Source organism: Lissotriton vulgaris, chromosome 1_2, assembly GCF_964263255.1.
Source record: "Lissotriton vulgaris chromosome 1_2, aLisVul1.2, whole genome shotgun sequence".
Classification (NCBI taxonomy): domain Eukaryota; kingdom Metazoa; phylum Chordata; class Amphibia; order Caudata; family Salamandridae; genus Lissotriton; species Lissotriton vulgaris.
In genome coordinates, this window is record NC_141686.1 from 323800707 (window position 1) to 323813158 (window position 12452).

A 12452-nucleotide genomic window follows, 5' to 3' on the forward strand; every position below is an offset into this window, starting at 1 on the left:
GCTTTCATGGAAGGACTCAAAAGAATAATCCCTCCCAGAACGCCGCCTGCACCAGTGTGGAACTTCAACATTGTTCTCACAAGATTAATTGGACCTCCCTTCGAACCATTGCATAAATGTGGATTGCAATTCCTAACTTGGAAAGTAACTTTCCTAGTAGCTATTACTTATCTCAGAAGAGTTAGTGAACTACAAGCATTTACCATTCAAGAACCCTTTCTGCAAATGCATCAAAACAAAGTGGCTCTTCGTACTAATCCAAAATTCCTGCCGAAGTCACTTCACCATTCCATCTAAAACAATCTGTTGAGCTGCCCGTATTTTTCTCGCAGCCACAAACAGTTGCAGAAAGAGCTCTACACACCTTAGATGTCAAAAGAGCATTACTGTACTACAACGAAAGAACACAAACTTTTCGTAAAACGAAAAAACGTTTTGGGTCTTTTTCACCACCACATAAAGGCCACCCCATATCAAAATCTGGGATAGCTAGGTGGATTGTTAAATGCATACAAATGTTACCCGAAAGCCAAACGTACGTTAATAATTCCTCCAAAAGCCCATTCTACAAGGAAAATAGGGGCTTCAATGGCATTCTTAGGGAACATTCCCCTAGATGATATATGCTAAACAGATACATGGTCTACAACGCACACATTCACAAAACACTATTGTGTAGATGTGCAAACTAAACAAGCCCCTGTGGGCCAGGCTGTACTAAAAACAGTTTCAAACAACTGCAACCGCCGCTAAAGGTGGGTACTGCTATATAATCTATGCATAGTGTGCATACTGCAGCTCATATGCCTCGAACGGAAAATGCTACTTATCAGTATGCATCTGTTCTTGGCATGTAGCTGCAGAGTTGCACACGCCCACCCGCCTCCCCGGCTGCCTTTATCTGCTCCAGTATTATCTTAATTAGATATAAATCACATGGACATCACTACTTCTTGTACAGCTCCATCACTCCCCTAATGGTGAAAAACAATCTGGGGATGGAGCCGATGCCCATGTGCAGTATGATCCAAAGGAGGAGTCACCTGTCCTGTGACTTCCAAAGTCTTTTCTACAACAAAAGCAAACTGCAAACATCCGGACCCAACACTAGGTGGCCATTTATGCACAGTGTGCAGCTCTACATGCCAAGAACAGATGCATACTGGTAAGTAGCATTTTCCATTCTTGACTCTCACGGGGCTGTTTTAACGCTTTGCGTTATTGCTAAAGATGTCGTCTTTCTTAAGGTAATTTCCCTCTAAAGATGTACCTTTTCTCCTCTGTGTAGGTATTTCTAAATGTGACCATGAGGCGTCTAGGTGTTTGCCTCATAGCTTCTACTTTTTGCAGATAGCTTTTATTCTTCATATTGTGAGATTGTGCTAACCTTGGGTTTCGCTAGGCTTCTAGGTTTCTTTTTCATTCTTTATATCTTCAATTTTATACTCTATTGCTTGCTAATGCTGTCTCAGGCAATTTGCATCAAGCTAACATTTTAGAAGGCTGTTACTTTCCTACGTGATGCAATGGCCACTGTGGCTTCCATATTATTATGTCCGAATTGACTGACTGGTTATTTTGTTTGAATTTATTTGTACGTGATATATTTTTCTTTTGTCTATACATAGGCGGTGATTTATTTTTACTCCTTTGTCAGTGTATTTCTTGGAGAGATCCTAGCTGTTTTGTATTCTCCCTGTTCAAATTTCCTTGGGATGTGACTGGTTCTGTGCCACTAGTTGCTATTGGCGGGTCTGGTGGCTCAGTGGTTTATGCGTCCCCTGTATGGCTCTTTGTTAACCTTATAGTCCCAGTCCATATCTTGGTGAGTCCGCTCATCCTTTCATCCTTCTGAGGTTGAGCGAATCCGTACCAGTGATGTGGGTTGCAGTACACATCTGTTATTAGACATCAAGATACCCTTTGTGGTGAACGTGCGCTTTACAAATCCATAATTGTTACATTGGCTTCCAATTTTCTTTTTATAGAGCATTAGTTATGCTTTACCATGGAGGATAACCTATCTCTGTTGTAGAGTAGGTCTTGCTTGGATTAAACTCTATATGGCACAGAGGTATTGCACCATGGCACGCCCTGCTGATCTGTGTTTCCCAAGTATCAAACACGCTGTTAGTTTGGATATGCGCACCAATCGTTTTTATTATAGAGTAATTTGGCAAATTGTCCTACTATTGTGGGAAACTTTCTTCTCATGCTTTCAATGTCTGTCCTTTTCTGGCTGCGATCCCTTCTGCAGTGCTTGTGCATGAGGGGGCAAATAGTCTTCTGTTCATCTTGTTAACTTCTGCCAGTTGTCTTGCTAACATGGATCATTTATTCCCATGCTTTTTAGCATCTTGTTACTTTATCTGTAGTTTTCCCACAGGTTTTGTACATTGTAAAGCATGTTATTGCTCATCTATATTAGGTCTGGTATTTTTCTCTGGTTCCAGACCAGTTTTGTTCTAAGTTAGACTTTTACTGGGTGTAGTTCACAGACCCTCTTCTGGGGATAGTTTACTTGGGTATTTGATTGTAAAGTAAGGAATATGCAATTGGGTGTCTCTATCAGATGAACAAGTTATTTACCTTCGGTAACGCTTTATCTGGTATAGACAGGATCTAGCCGCAGATTGCTAACGCGTCTCCCTTCCTCCCTGCTCTGTGAACGGAGTCCTCTGTGGTCTCACTGATTTTTGTTTAAAAAAAATAATAAACGTGATCCAATACTGAATTATCATTTCAGTGATTGTCCCAGGTGTTATTTTAGCACACTGTTCAATAGGCAGTTTCCATATGTGGAAAATAGTGCAGGAAGAAACTGATGTTGGCAAGGGGATTATATGGACTCTGTTGACGTCGCATTGCATGATGACGTAGATATGGAGATGCGCCCTTTCAATGCTTGGACATACTCTGGAAAGAGATTCGTGATCAAATCTCGCACCAGAGGGAAGATTCTAAATTAAGGAATCTGCTGCGGGATCCTGTCTCTACCAGATAAAGCGGTACCGAAGGTAAATAACGTATTCAATTAGAGAAGGAAATTGTGATTCCGATTTGCTATGGGTTTAGGCGGAGGATGGCAGAGGGATGATGATGGTGTCAACAGTTGTTACTGACTTGTCCTCTTCCTTCCGCCAGGAGTTACGGTGATCCTATGGTGGACGAGATGCAGCAGGACCCCTACTACTGGCAGCAGGCGCCCCTGGCTCAGCATGAGCGTGCAGGGAGCATGGCGAGCCTGGACAGCCTGCGCAAGCCTGTCCCGACCAATTGGCGCCAGCCAGAGCTCTCCGAGGTCATTGCCATGCTCAACTTCCGATTGGATGCAGTTAAGTCAAATGCGGCTGCCTACCTCCAGCACCTCTGTTACCAGAACGACCAAGTCAAGACTGACGTGCGCAGGCTGAAGGGCATTCCAGTGCTGGTGGGTCTCCTAGACCATCCAAAGAAGGAGGTGCATCACGGGGCTTGCGGTGCCCTCAAGAACATCTCCTATGGCAGGGACCAAGACAACAAGGTGGCTATCAAGAACTGCGATGGAGTACCGGCCCTGGTCCGGCTGCTACGCAAGGCACGGGATATGGACCTTACTGAAGTCATCACTGGTAAGGTGGGATAAAAGCGGAATGCTGGGACATTCCTTGAATTTAAGGGAGACCAAGGGCTGTACGATAGCTACGTGTGTCTGAACTATTAGGGGGGCTCTTCCAAGATCAGTTTGAGAACTCTTATGAGGGCTTCGAGCTGGAGTTTTGAGGTGAGAGATTAACAGAAGGCTGAACTCGTGGAACTCAATCCCTGCTTTAGATGAGGAGGGATACATTCCTTATTTGGAGGCTGTAAACTCCTTCCAGATTAGAGATTTAGTTCTTCCTCTTTCAATGTCTTTCCACTTTTTCTTCTCCCAGGAACGCTCTGGAACCTCTCCTCGCATGACCACATCAAGATGGAGATTGTGGATCATGCGCTGCACGCCCTGGTGGACGAGGTGCTGATCCCACACTCTGGGTGGCAGAGGGAGCCACGCGAGGACTGCAAACCCCGACACGTGGAGTGGGAGTCTGTGCTCACGAACACCGCAGGCTGCCTCCGGTATGGACTACACGCCTTCATTGCTTTGCGCCTTCATTGCTTTGCGCCTTCACCACACACTCTTACAGAGCAGTCTGATGCCAGCTGGATGTGATTATATGTGGCTTATTGTGGAGAGAAGCCACTCTGGTAGGTGGTGGGAAATGTATTGGCTGTTGCCAGTGTGAGCGGAGGGTTATCGCGGCAAGTATCCCCACAGCAGAAATGTAGCTGAACCAGCCTCGCAGCTGTCTGTACGGTGATGAAGACCCACGTTGCTAACGCTTCGTCGGCTACAGTCCGTTGGGGCTTCACCTGGACGACCACTGTAGGTCAATACTTTGCATCATCGCTCCATCATGTAGTTGGATGCTTCTTGTTCCAAGTATTGTTAGTGATCAAACCCACCGCCTGATTACATTTAATTTGAGCATGTGTTCATATCCGCACCCTGCGTTCTACCTAGAGTAGGAGATCTGCAGACTGTCTGGGTGATCACCCTGTGGCGTAGTGGTGAGCGGAGGGATGTGGAAATGCATGTTTTGGGTTTACCATTCTGCTCCGTCTCCTTTGGTTGCAGAAGTCTAATGTGAACACAGTCAAGACATTTGGATAAATAAAGCAATAGCCGCGACTGCAAAGCAAAAACGTGAAGTTCTTGGTTAGGCTGTGGTGGACTGTTGGAGGAAGTCCTGGGGGCCTCAGTCAGTGTGCAGACTTCTTCGGAGTAGTGTTAGAGCCGCTTTACTTTTCAGTCAGACTCTGTCGCCTGCAACACACTGACCGGGTCAGCTCAGACGGCTAGTGGCTGACTGCAGGAGTTATGTTCCCTGCAAGACTAGACTAATGTAGTGTAAGGCTTTGGGCTCCCCTTTCAATGTCCATACCTCGGCTTACCAACACTGAAGCTTCCCTGATAGCTCCCTCATTGTCGCCCCTTCATACTCAGTGCATCACTACGCCCCACAAGATGGCTGGTAGGAAGAGCCACATTCCTCGTTGTAGACCTCTGCTCTGACACATGGCTCTACCCTTCATCTGCTGCGCCCTTCACACACTCGGAGGGGGGAGGGGTGGGGGGGGCCAGGGGAGGGTTCACGCTGGGCACTCATCCAGGGCACGAACGACTACCCAGATTATCCCACTTGTCTGTTGTCTGGTACATCAATAAATACAAGGGTTCCATGCACGGTCATTGCACAATGCGCAACACACACGTAGGAGCACACACGTGCACACATACCATGTGTTGTACCATGCACCACACAACTCAACCGCCACATTACACACCGAGACTGACCCACACCACATACTAAATGCTTCAGAATATGCACCTAATGTTCCACTCTCACTTGTGGCTAGTAGTCTGCCTCCCTCTGAGATCCCTTCATTCCTCCCCCCTGCAGGAACATCAGCTCGGAGCGCAGTGAGGCACGGCGGAAGCTGCGGGAGTGCGACGGGCTGGTCGATGCCCTGGTCTACATTGTGCAGTCGGAGATTGGACAGAAGGACAGTGACAGCAAGGTGAGGCCCACTGTCCAACAAAGTTGGGTTCTGTCATGATTGGCTTTGCCCCGGACTTTTTTCTGTGGCTACTCCAGGCATGTCTACACTCGAGAGTGTTCCCTTCTCGCACTTCTTGAGCTTTCTGTCACCCCTGCCTGTGTCATCCATGCTTGCTTATTCACTTTCTATTGCACTTTCTTTACTGCAGCAGGGCGACAGTCCTTCAGAGCAGAGTATTTCTACATGAAAGTTATAAATAAATACCTGCCTTCCATTTTATGCAGTTCTGCTGTCTCGCTCTCCTAAACCAGAATTTAGGTCACTGCCTGCTCTCCTCTGCTTACCCTCAAGCGCTTGAAGTATAGTCTTCTGCCCTCAAGCTTATTCCCATCACTGCCTCGTTTTCTACTCCCCTTAGCTCTCCTGGGCTGTAGCCTGCTCTTCTTCCTCATGCCTTCCTGTGGGTCTCCAGGAGCACCTCCTGCATGTTGCTCTACAGCACAGCTGCACCTGCCGGTGCATTGTCACCCTTTGCGCTGTCCTGCAACACAGCCGCTAAAGGCACCCCACTGTTCTCCTTTCCACATCATGCCTTGTCCTAAGCTCTTCAGTGCTTTCATACATCCTTAGCTCTCATAGGACATCCTCTCCTGCCTGCCAGTGCTTCATCCCCCATCCCATCTCCTATCCCACCCCATAGGCGGTCCTGCACCGCCTGCTCTTCTACCTACTGCTGGTACTGAACGCACACCACTGTTCTCCTTTCCACTTCATGTCTTGTCCTAAGCTCTTCGGTGCTTTCCTACATCCTTCATGCTCCATAGCACGGCATCGCCTGCCTACCAGTGCTACGTTCCTCCCCGACCCCCAGGCTATCCTTCCGCACAGCCTGCTCTTTTAACTACTGCTGGTATTGAACGCACACCACTGTTCTCCTTCCCACATCATACCTTGCCTCATAGCAGGTGGCAGACTGGGCATCGAAGGGCATCCACTGCTGCGTGGTGTCTTCAGTAGGTAGTCGGCGAATGCCTTTCTGGGAGAAGCCGCTGGCTCTCACTGCACCCCCCACATTTGCTCGTTCTCTGTACTTTCATTACGGCAAACTCTGACTGCGACTCCTTGTGGGTAAGACTCCAACTGCCTTGCCTTTCCCCCTTGCCAGGCCAGAGCCATCACTGCTTCACCAGCGTTTGTCTTTGTCCTCAAGGTTTATGATGGCTGGTATCTTGAACCTGGCAGCACCTGCGTACGGAGTGTGTTGATGCTATGGCCTGTGCTCTCCAGCGCACCGTGTTTAGGAATCACTTGTGCATACAGGGGACTGGTTTTGTTGGGAGCTGTGACTGGACATACAAGGGACTGGCCTTTCTGGGAGCTGTAACTTGTCATGCAGGAGACTGGCCTTGTTCGGACTGAGATTTGTCATAAAGGGACTAGCCTTTCTGGGATTCAGACTTTTCATACAAGGGACTGGCCTTTCTCGGAGCTGTAAAGTCATACAAGGGACTGGCCTTTCTGGGAAGCTGTGATTTCTGCTTTTAGTTGTCGCATAAACTCCTGTGATCCACCTTTGAGTGCACGGTTGGGTCCTCTGGCACATACCCAGCCTGGCATCTCCCGGTCGGTGCACTCTGGTGGGGTGCTGCCGGTTTGCTAGTGCACCCTCGCCCCAGGGTTTCAGCATTGGGTGCTCTTAGTGGGATTTTTAGTTGTCACTGCTCACTTCTAGTTTCTGGTGCTCAGTATATTCTGGTCTGATCTATGGGGTTGTTAAAGAAGCAGCTCTAGTGTATGGGCTGCCCTACGTCACATGCTTTGTGCGCTGTTTAGGATTTCTGATCTTTAACATACTCAGTTGTGGGGTAGTCTGTTCAGTTGGTGTGACGTGCAGGGATTATCCAATGGACGCTATGAATTTCCCTCTAAAATGTCTTTCTCACCCCTTGCAACAGCTGGTGGAGAACTCGGTCTGCTTGCTTCGTAACCTCTCGTACCAGGTCCACCGTGAAATACCCTTCGCTGAAAAGTACCGGGAAGAGCCTCTCGGTACCTCCAGCTCCGGCCAGCAGAATGCCAGTTGCTTTGGGACCAAAAAAGGCAAAGGTAAGTCCCCGTCAGAAGCTCTTGTGCGTGGCTGGAGATCGGTGCCTTTAGGTCGTGTTCCAGCAGGAGTGCAGTGCTCCTTGTGCTTCAAGGTACTGTCCATTGGCCTTGTGGACGTCAGCCAGCTGCTATAATCGATGTGTGATCGATTTTTATAAACTGGCTGCAATGGTTTGAGGGTGGCAGTTGGGTGAGGCTCAGTCTTATGAGGCAACCAATCGTACAAATGAACCTCAACAACTGAGCGATGTTGGGGGTCACAGTTGCTCATAATTGCTTCAGGGGGCGGTTGTATGTCATTTAATAGATTTACTCTTTTTTTCAGGCATTTTAGGTCTAGTTTTCAGTTAGCAGTTCGGATTTTTATATAATACGCTAAAAACAATCAGTTTCGATGCTTTTGAATCACTTCATGGACATCTGAAATCCCTCTCCAACCATTTGCCCTACTTTCCCTGAAGCCTAAGAAAAACCTTAACCACCCTAAACTCCCCTCTCCACCCCTCCACTTCACCCAATCCTGAAACCCTTCACCACAATCTAATCCGCCCATCCCTGACCCGTAGAAACTGAATTTCCCCCCACCCTAAACTCCCCACCACTACTGTTTGCCCATCCCTGTCATCTTAAAAATACACACTCTGAACTCCGAAACTCTACCCTTCCCTCCCCCTAAAAGACCGCTCACCCCTCTCTAATCCAACCCTTCCTGACTCTAATATATCCAAATTAGTTATAAACCCGAAAAAATGCAACAAAGTAAAGGTAAGATTTGTTTTTTAAACTCTCGTGAAACAGTAGCGCAGCAGAACATAGCCCAATGTGTGGGGTGAGCGGCTCCAGGTGGGCATCTGTTACCAGCTGTGTGATTGGTTAAGACAGTGTGGCTGTGAGGAGAGTTCGAGGCATGTGGGCTGCTGAATTCATATCTGTGCATAGATCGCCGCCTAGTGTTGGGTCCGGATGATTGCACATTGTTGTCCTGGAAGAGTCTTCGAAGTATCACGAGATAGGTGGCTCCTCCCCTGGACTACAGTGCGCATGGCATCGACTCCATCCCCAGATTGTTTTTTTCCGCCATTGGGTTCGGATGTGTTTCGGTTCCCTCTGTCGGAATCGATAGTTTAACTTCTTTTACTTGAGACCAAAAGGTCTTTAGGACTCGCGTCGGTATTGTCTATCGTTCGGGTTCGTTTGTTTCATCGACTCCGAGCCAACACTGCCCTTCCGCGTGCTTTCGGCGCGGACGGGCCTACACGGCGCTCCAAACTACTTTCATCATGGAACGAAGTCCATTTAAGAGGTGCCCGGTGTGTGCCTCGAAGTACCCACATATCGACGTGCACCCAGTGTGCAATAAGTGCTTGTCGCCGGACCACGACGAGGCCAAGTGTATGGCCTGCTCCAAGTTCCGGTCGAAGAAAACGCTTAAGCTCCGCCGAGCTGCAAGACTGCAGGCCCAGCGATCGGCACCCCCTCCGACGGACATCTTCGACACGGAGGATGTCGGCGACGACACTATCCAGGATATCACGGACTCTAACCCGGCATCGGAGGTCGAGGAAGACTACGACGCGGAAGACTAGGATTTCGATGAAGTCGTCGAGGAGGTAGGGGATGACGACGGGGCCATTGCCACCGTAGAGGATAGCTCGGAAGAGGAGCTTCTTCACACTGACTCCGGGGCCAGCCACCATTCTAAGGCCCAGGCCGAGGGATCGCCTTCGGGCCTTACCCAAAGTCTTGGTTCCCATCCCACGGCTCCGCCTTCCGGCCCGGCCACGGACATTGATACGGCACCACTTACGGTACAGAAACCGAAAGTGAAACCATCGGTCTCGACGCCAGACGTATCGAAACCAAAAGCGCACGTCGCACTGGTCGGGTCGAAGGCTTCGGAGGCCTCGGCGCTGAAGAAATCCGAGAGCCACGCCAAAATGGCCGACCTTCGACTACGGTGTCGAAGCCGAAGGTGAAGACGTCCGACGCGGCTGCGTCGGCGCCGAAGTTGGTCGACGCACTTAAGAGTCGCATCGATACCAAGAAGGTCGACTACCATAAGAAGGCCACGAAGAAGCGGCAGGACGACCCCAAGTCTATCACTGCCCCGCTTCCAGTCGACAAGGCCAAGGGGGCAGCCGCGTCGGCTCCGAAGACTGCGGCCTCGGTCGCCGGACCAAAATCTGCTTCAGAAGACTCTCTCGAGCCGGTGCGTCCCTCCGCCTCGCTCACTAAAAAGGTCAACGAGTCCCTTCAGCGTATTAGGGAGGGGACCGCAGCAGTCGAGCCGCAGGACACTGTGCCGCCCAAGCCTCTCCAGAAACCGGCGAAAGCGCCAACGCCGATTCTGTTCACGTTGCCGCCGAAGACGGCGCCGAAGGCTTTCACAGCGAAGCCTGGGGCCGGGGTGCCCTTGAAGTTATCTTCGACGCCGAAGGCATCGTTGGTGGTTCAAAGCCCGCGCCACCAACCGCTGGCAGAAGAAGAGCGTCGAAGTGATCATAGACGCCAACACAGGCAAACTCTCTCTCCTTAAAAGGAAGATCACCCCTGAACCAGCTTTGGAGCATTTCCAAATCCCACTTAAGAAAAAGATGGACTCTGCTGGTGTCTCTGCCCCTTTGGAGCCTGCATCACCCCAAGGCCATGAACTTTCACCCACTCATTCTAAAGTTGAGGAGGGTGATGGTAACGACGAGGATGAGTATGCCTATCCAGTCTACTCGGACCCAGAGGATGTGACTGAGCCTTGGTCTGCTAGTGGCGACCCTGGGGACCCGCATTCAGGACAGGAGCCTCAGCTCTTTTCAGCAAAAACTTCCCCAACTGAGGACTCTGCAGCTTTCAATGCTCTAATTGAAAGAGCGGCAGCCAACCATGACGTCGATCTCGATGCTGACCCAGTAGACGTCGATTTTCTTTGACACCTTTTCAGTCGCTGAAAAAACTGTAAAGACTTTGCCAATGCTAAAAGGGGTGTTGAAACATGCGCCAGAGGTCTTCAAGGAGCCCACCCGAGCAAGAGTCGTCAACCCACGTATTGACAAGAAGTACAAGGCAGCGCCCACTGATCCAACATACATCAAAGGACAGTTGCCTCTGGATTCCTTGGTTGTCTCCAATGTTCGCAAAAGAGCCAACTCACAGACTACGGGTGATGCTCCTCCCCCAGACAAGGAATCAAAAGTATTTGAGGCTTCGGGGAAGCGTGTTGCTGCGCAGGCAGCCAACGTATGGCGCATATCCAACACACAGGCGCTGCTTGCGCGTTACGACAGGGCACACTACGACACTCTAGAGACCCTTCTACAACACCTGCCAGAGCAATATAAGGAAGCAGCTGAGATGTTGATACAGGAGGGGAAGCTTATCACCAATGCTTCAATTAAGTGCGCTCTGGATGTGGCTGACACCGCCTCAAGAGCGATAAACACTAGCGTTCTACTGCGTAGGCATGCATGGCTCAGAATATCCGGTTTCAAACCAGACATACAAACTACCATCCTCAACCAAACTGTCAACCCAGACCACCTGTTTGGCCCAGAAGTTGATACCACCCTCGAGAAAATGAAAAAGGACACGACACTGCTAAGTCTATGGGTGCCTTGCAGTCCCAGCAGTTTCGGGGTGGTTCCTTTCGTCGCTCCAATAATAGAGGCACCTCGAGGGGTCAAGTGTCACAGTCAACGCAATTCTATAAGAGTAACACCCAACCCTCCTATACCAACAAGGGTCGGGGTGGATACCGTGGCAACAACGTCAAAGGCAGAGGACGTGGTAATAACAGCTCCAGGTCCTCCACCGCCAACAAACAGTGACGCCTTGTCACTGCCCCCCGACCACGCAACACCGGTCGGGGGGAGACTCCAGCAGTTCCTGCCCGTGTGGAAGTCCATCACCACGGACAGGTGGGTCAGATCTCTTATCCAATATGGTTATTGTCTGGAGCTCACATCCACTCCACCCAACATACCCCCAAAGAGCCGTCCTATGTCCGGCGAGCACTTGCACTTGTTGCAGCAGGAAGTCAACGTCATGCTGCAAAAAGGAGCAATAGAGCTCGTGCCCCTGCAGGAAAAAGGTACAGGAGTTTACTCCCTGTATTTTCTGATTCCAAAGAAGGACGGATCCCTCAGGCCCATCCTAGACCTCAGACCTCAACTTTTACATTCTGTCGGAACATTTCCATATGCTCACGCTGCAGCAGGTTCTCCCACTGCTTCGGCAAGGGGACTTCCTGCCAACTCTGGACCTCAAGGATGCGTACTTTCACATTCCACTGCATCCTTCACACAGAAAGTACCTCAGGTTCACCATTCAAAACCAGCACTACCAGTTCAAGGTTTTGCCTTTTGGGGTCACCACAGCGCCCAGGGTCTTCACAAAGTGCCTAGCGACGGTGGCGGCGCATCTGAGACATCAAAACATCCACGTCTACCCCTATCTGGACGACTGGCTCATTCAAGCGAAGTCGGCCCAGCAGTGCGCCGACCACGTGTCCCACACCATTCACCTTCTGCACGATCTGGGGTTCTCACTGAATTACCCAAAGTCCCATCTCCAGCCCGCCCACATACGGCAGTATCTGGGTGCGACCATAAACACTCTGGCGGCCATGGCGCAGCCAAATTCAGTGAGAGTCGACAGCATTCAGTCGCTGATCCAAATATTCAGACCTCAACACTCGCTTCCAGCAAGAGTGCTCATGCAGTTGATAGGCATGATGGCCTCCTGCAGCTCCATAGTCCCACACGCGAGACTAC

The 12452-nt window shown here is 49.9% G+C and overlaps 1 protein-coding gene across 12 annotated transcripts in view; it reads left to right on the top strand.

Annotated features, from left to right (window-relative positions):
- CTNND1 (catenin delta 1) overlaps window positions 1-12452 on the top strand; it is a 246753-nt gene that overhangs the window by 179985 nt on the left and 54316 nt on the right. For all 12 annotated transcript variants that reach the window (XM_086953393.1, XM_086953387.1, XM_086953394.1 and 9 more), the window contains 4 exons: window positions 3145-3611; window positions 3915-4098; window positions 5484-5601; window positions 7539-7689. In XM_086953393.1, coding sequence (XP_086809519.1) covers window positions 3145-3611; window positions 3915-4098; window positions 5484-5601; window positions 7539-7689 — 920 coding nt within the window. The remainder of the gene's footprint in view (window positions 1-3144; window positions 3612-3914; window positions 4099-5483; window positions 5602-7538; window positions 7690-12452) is intronic.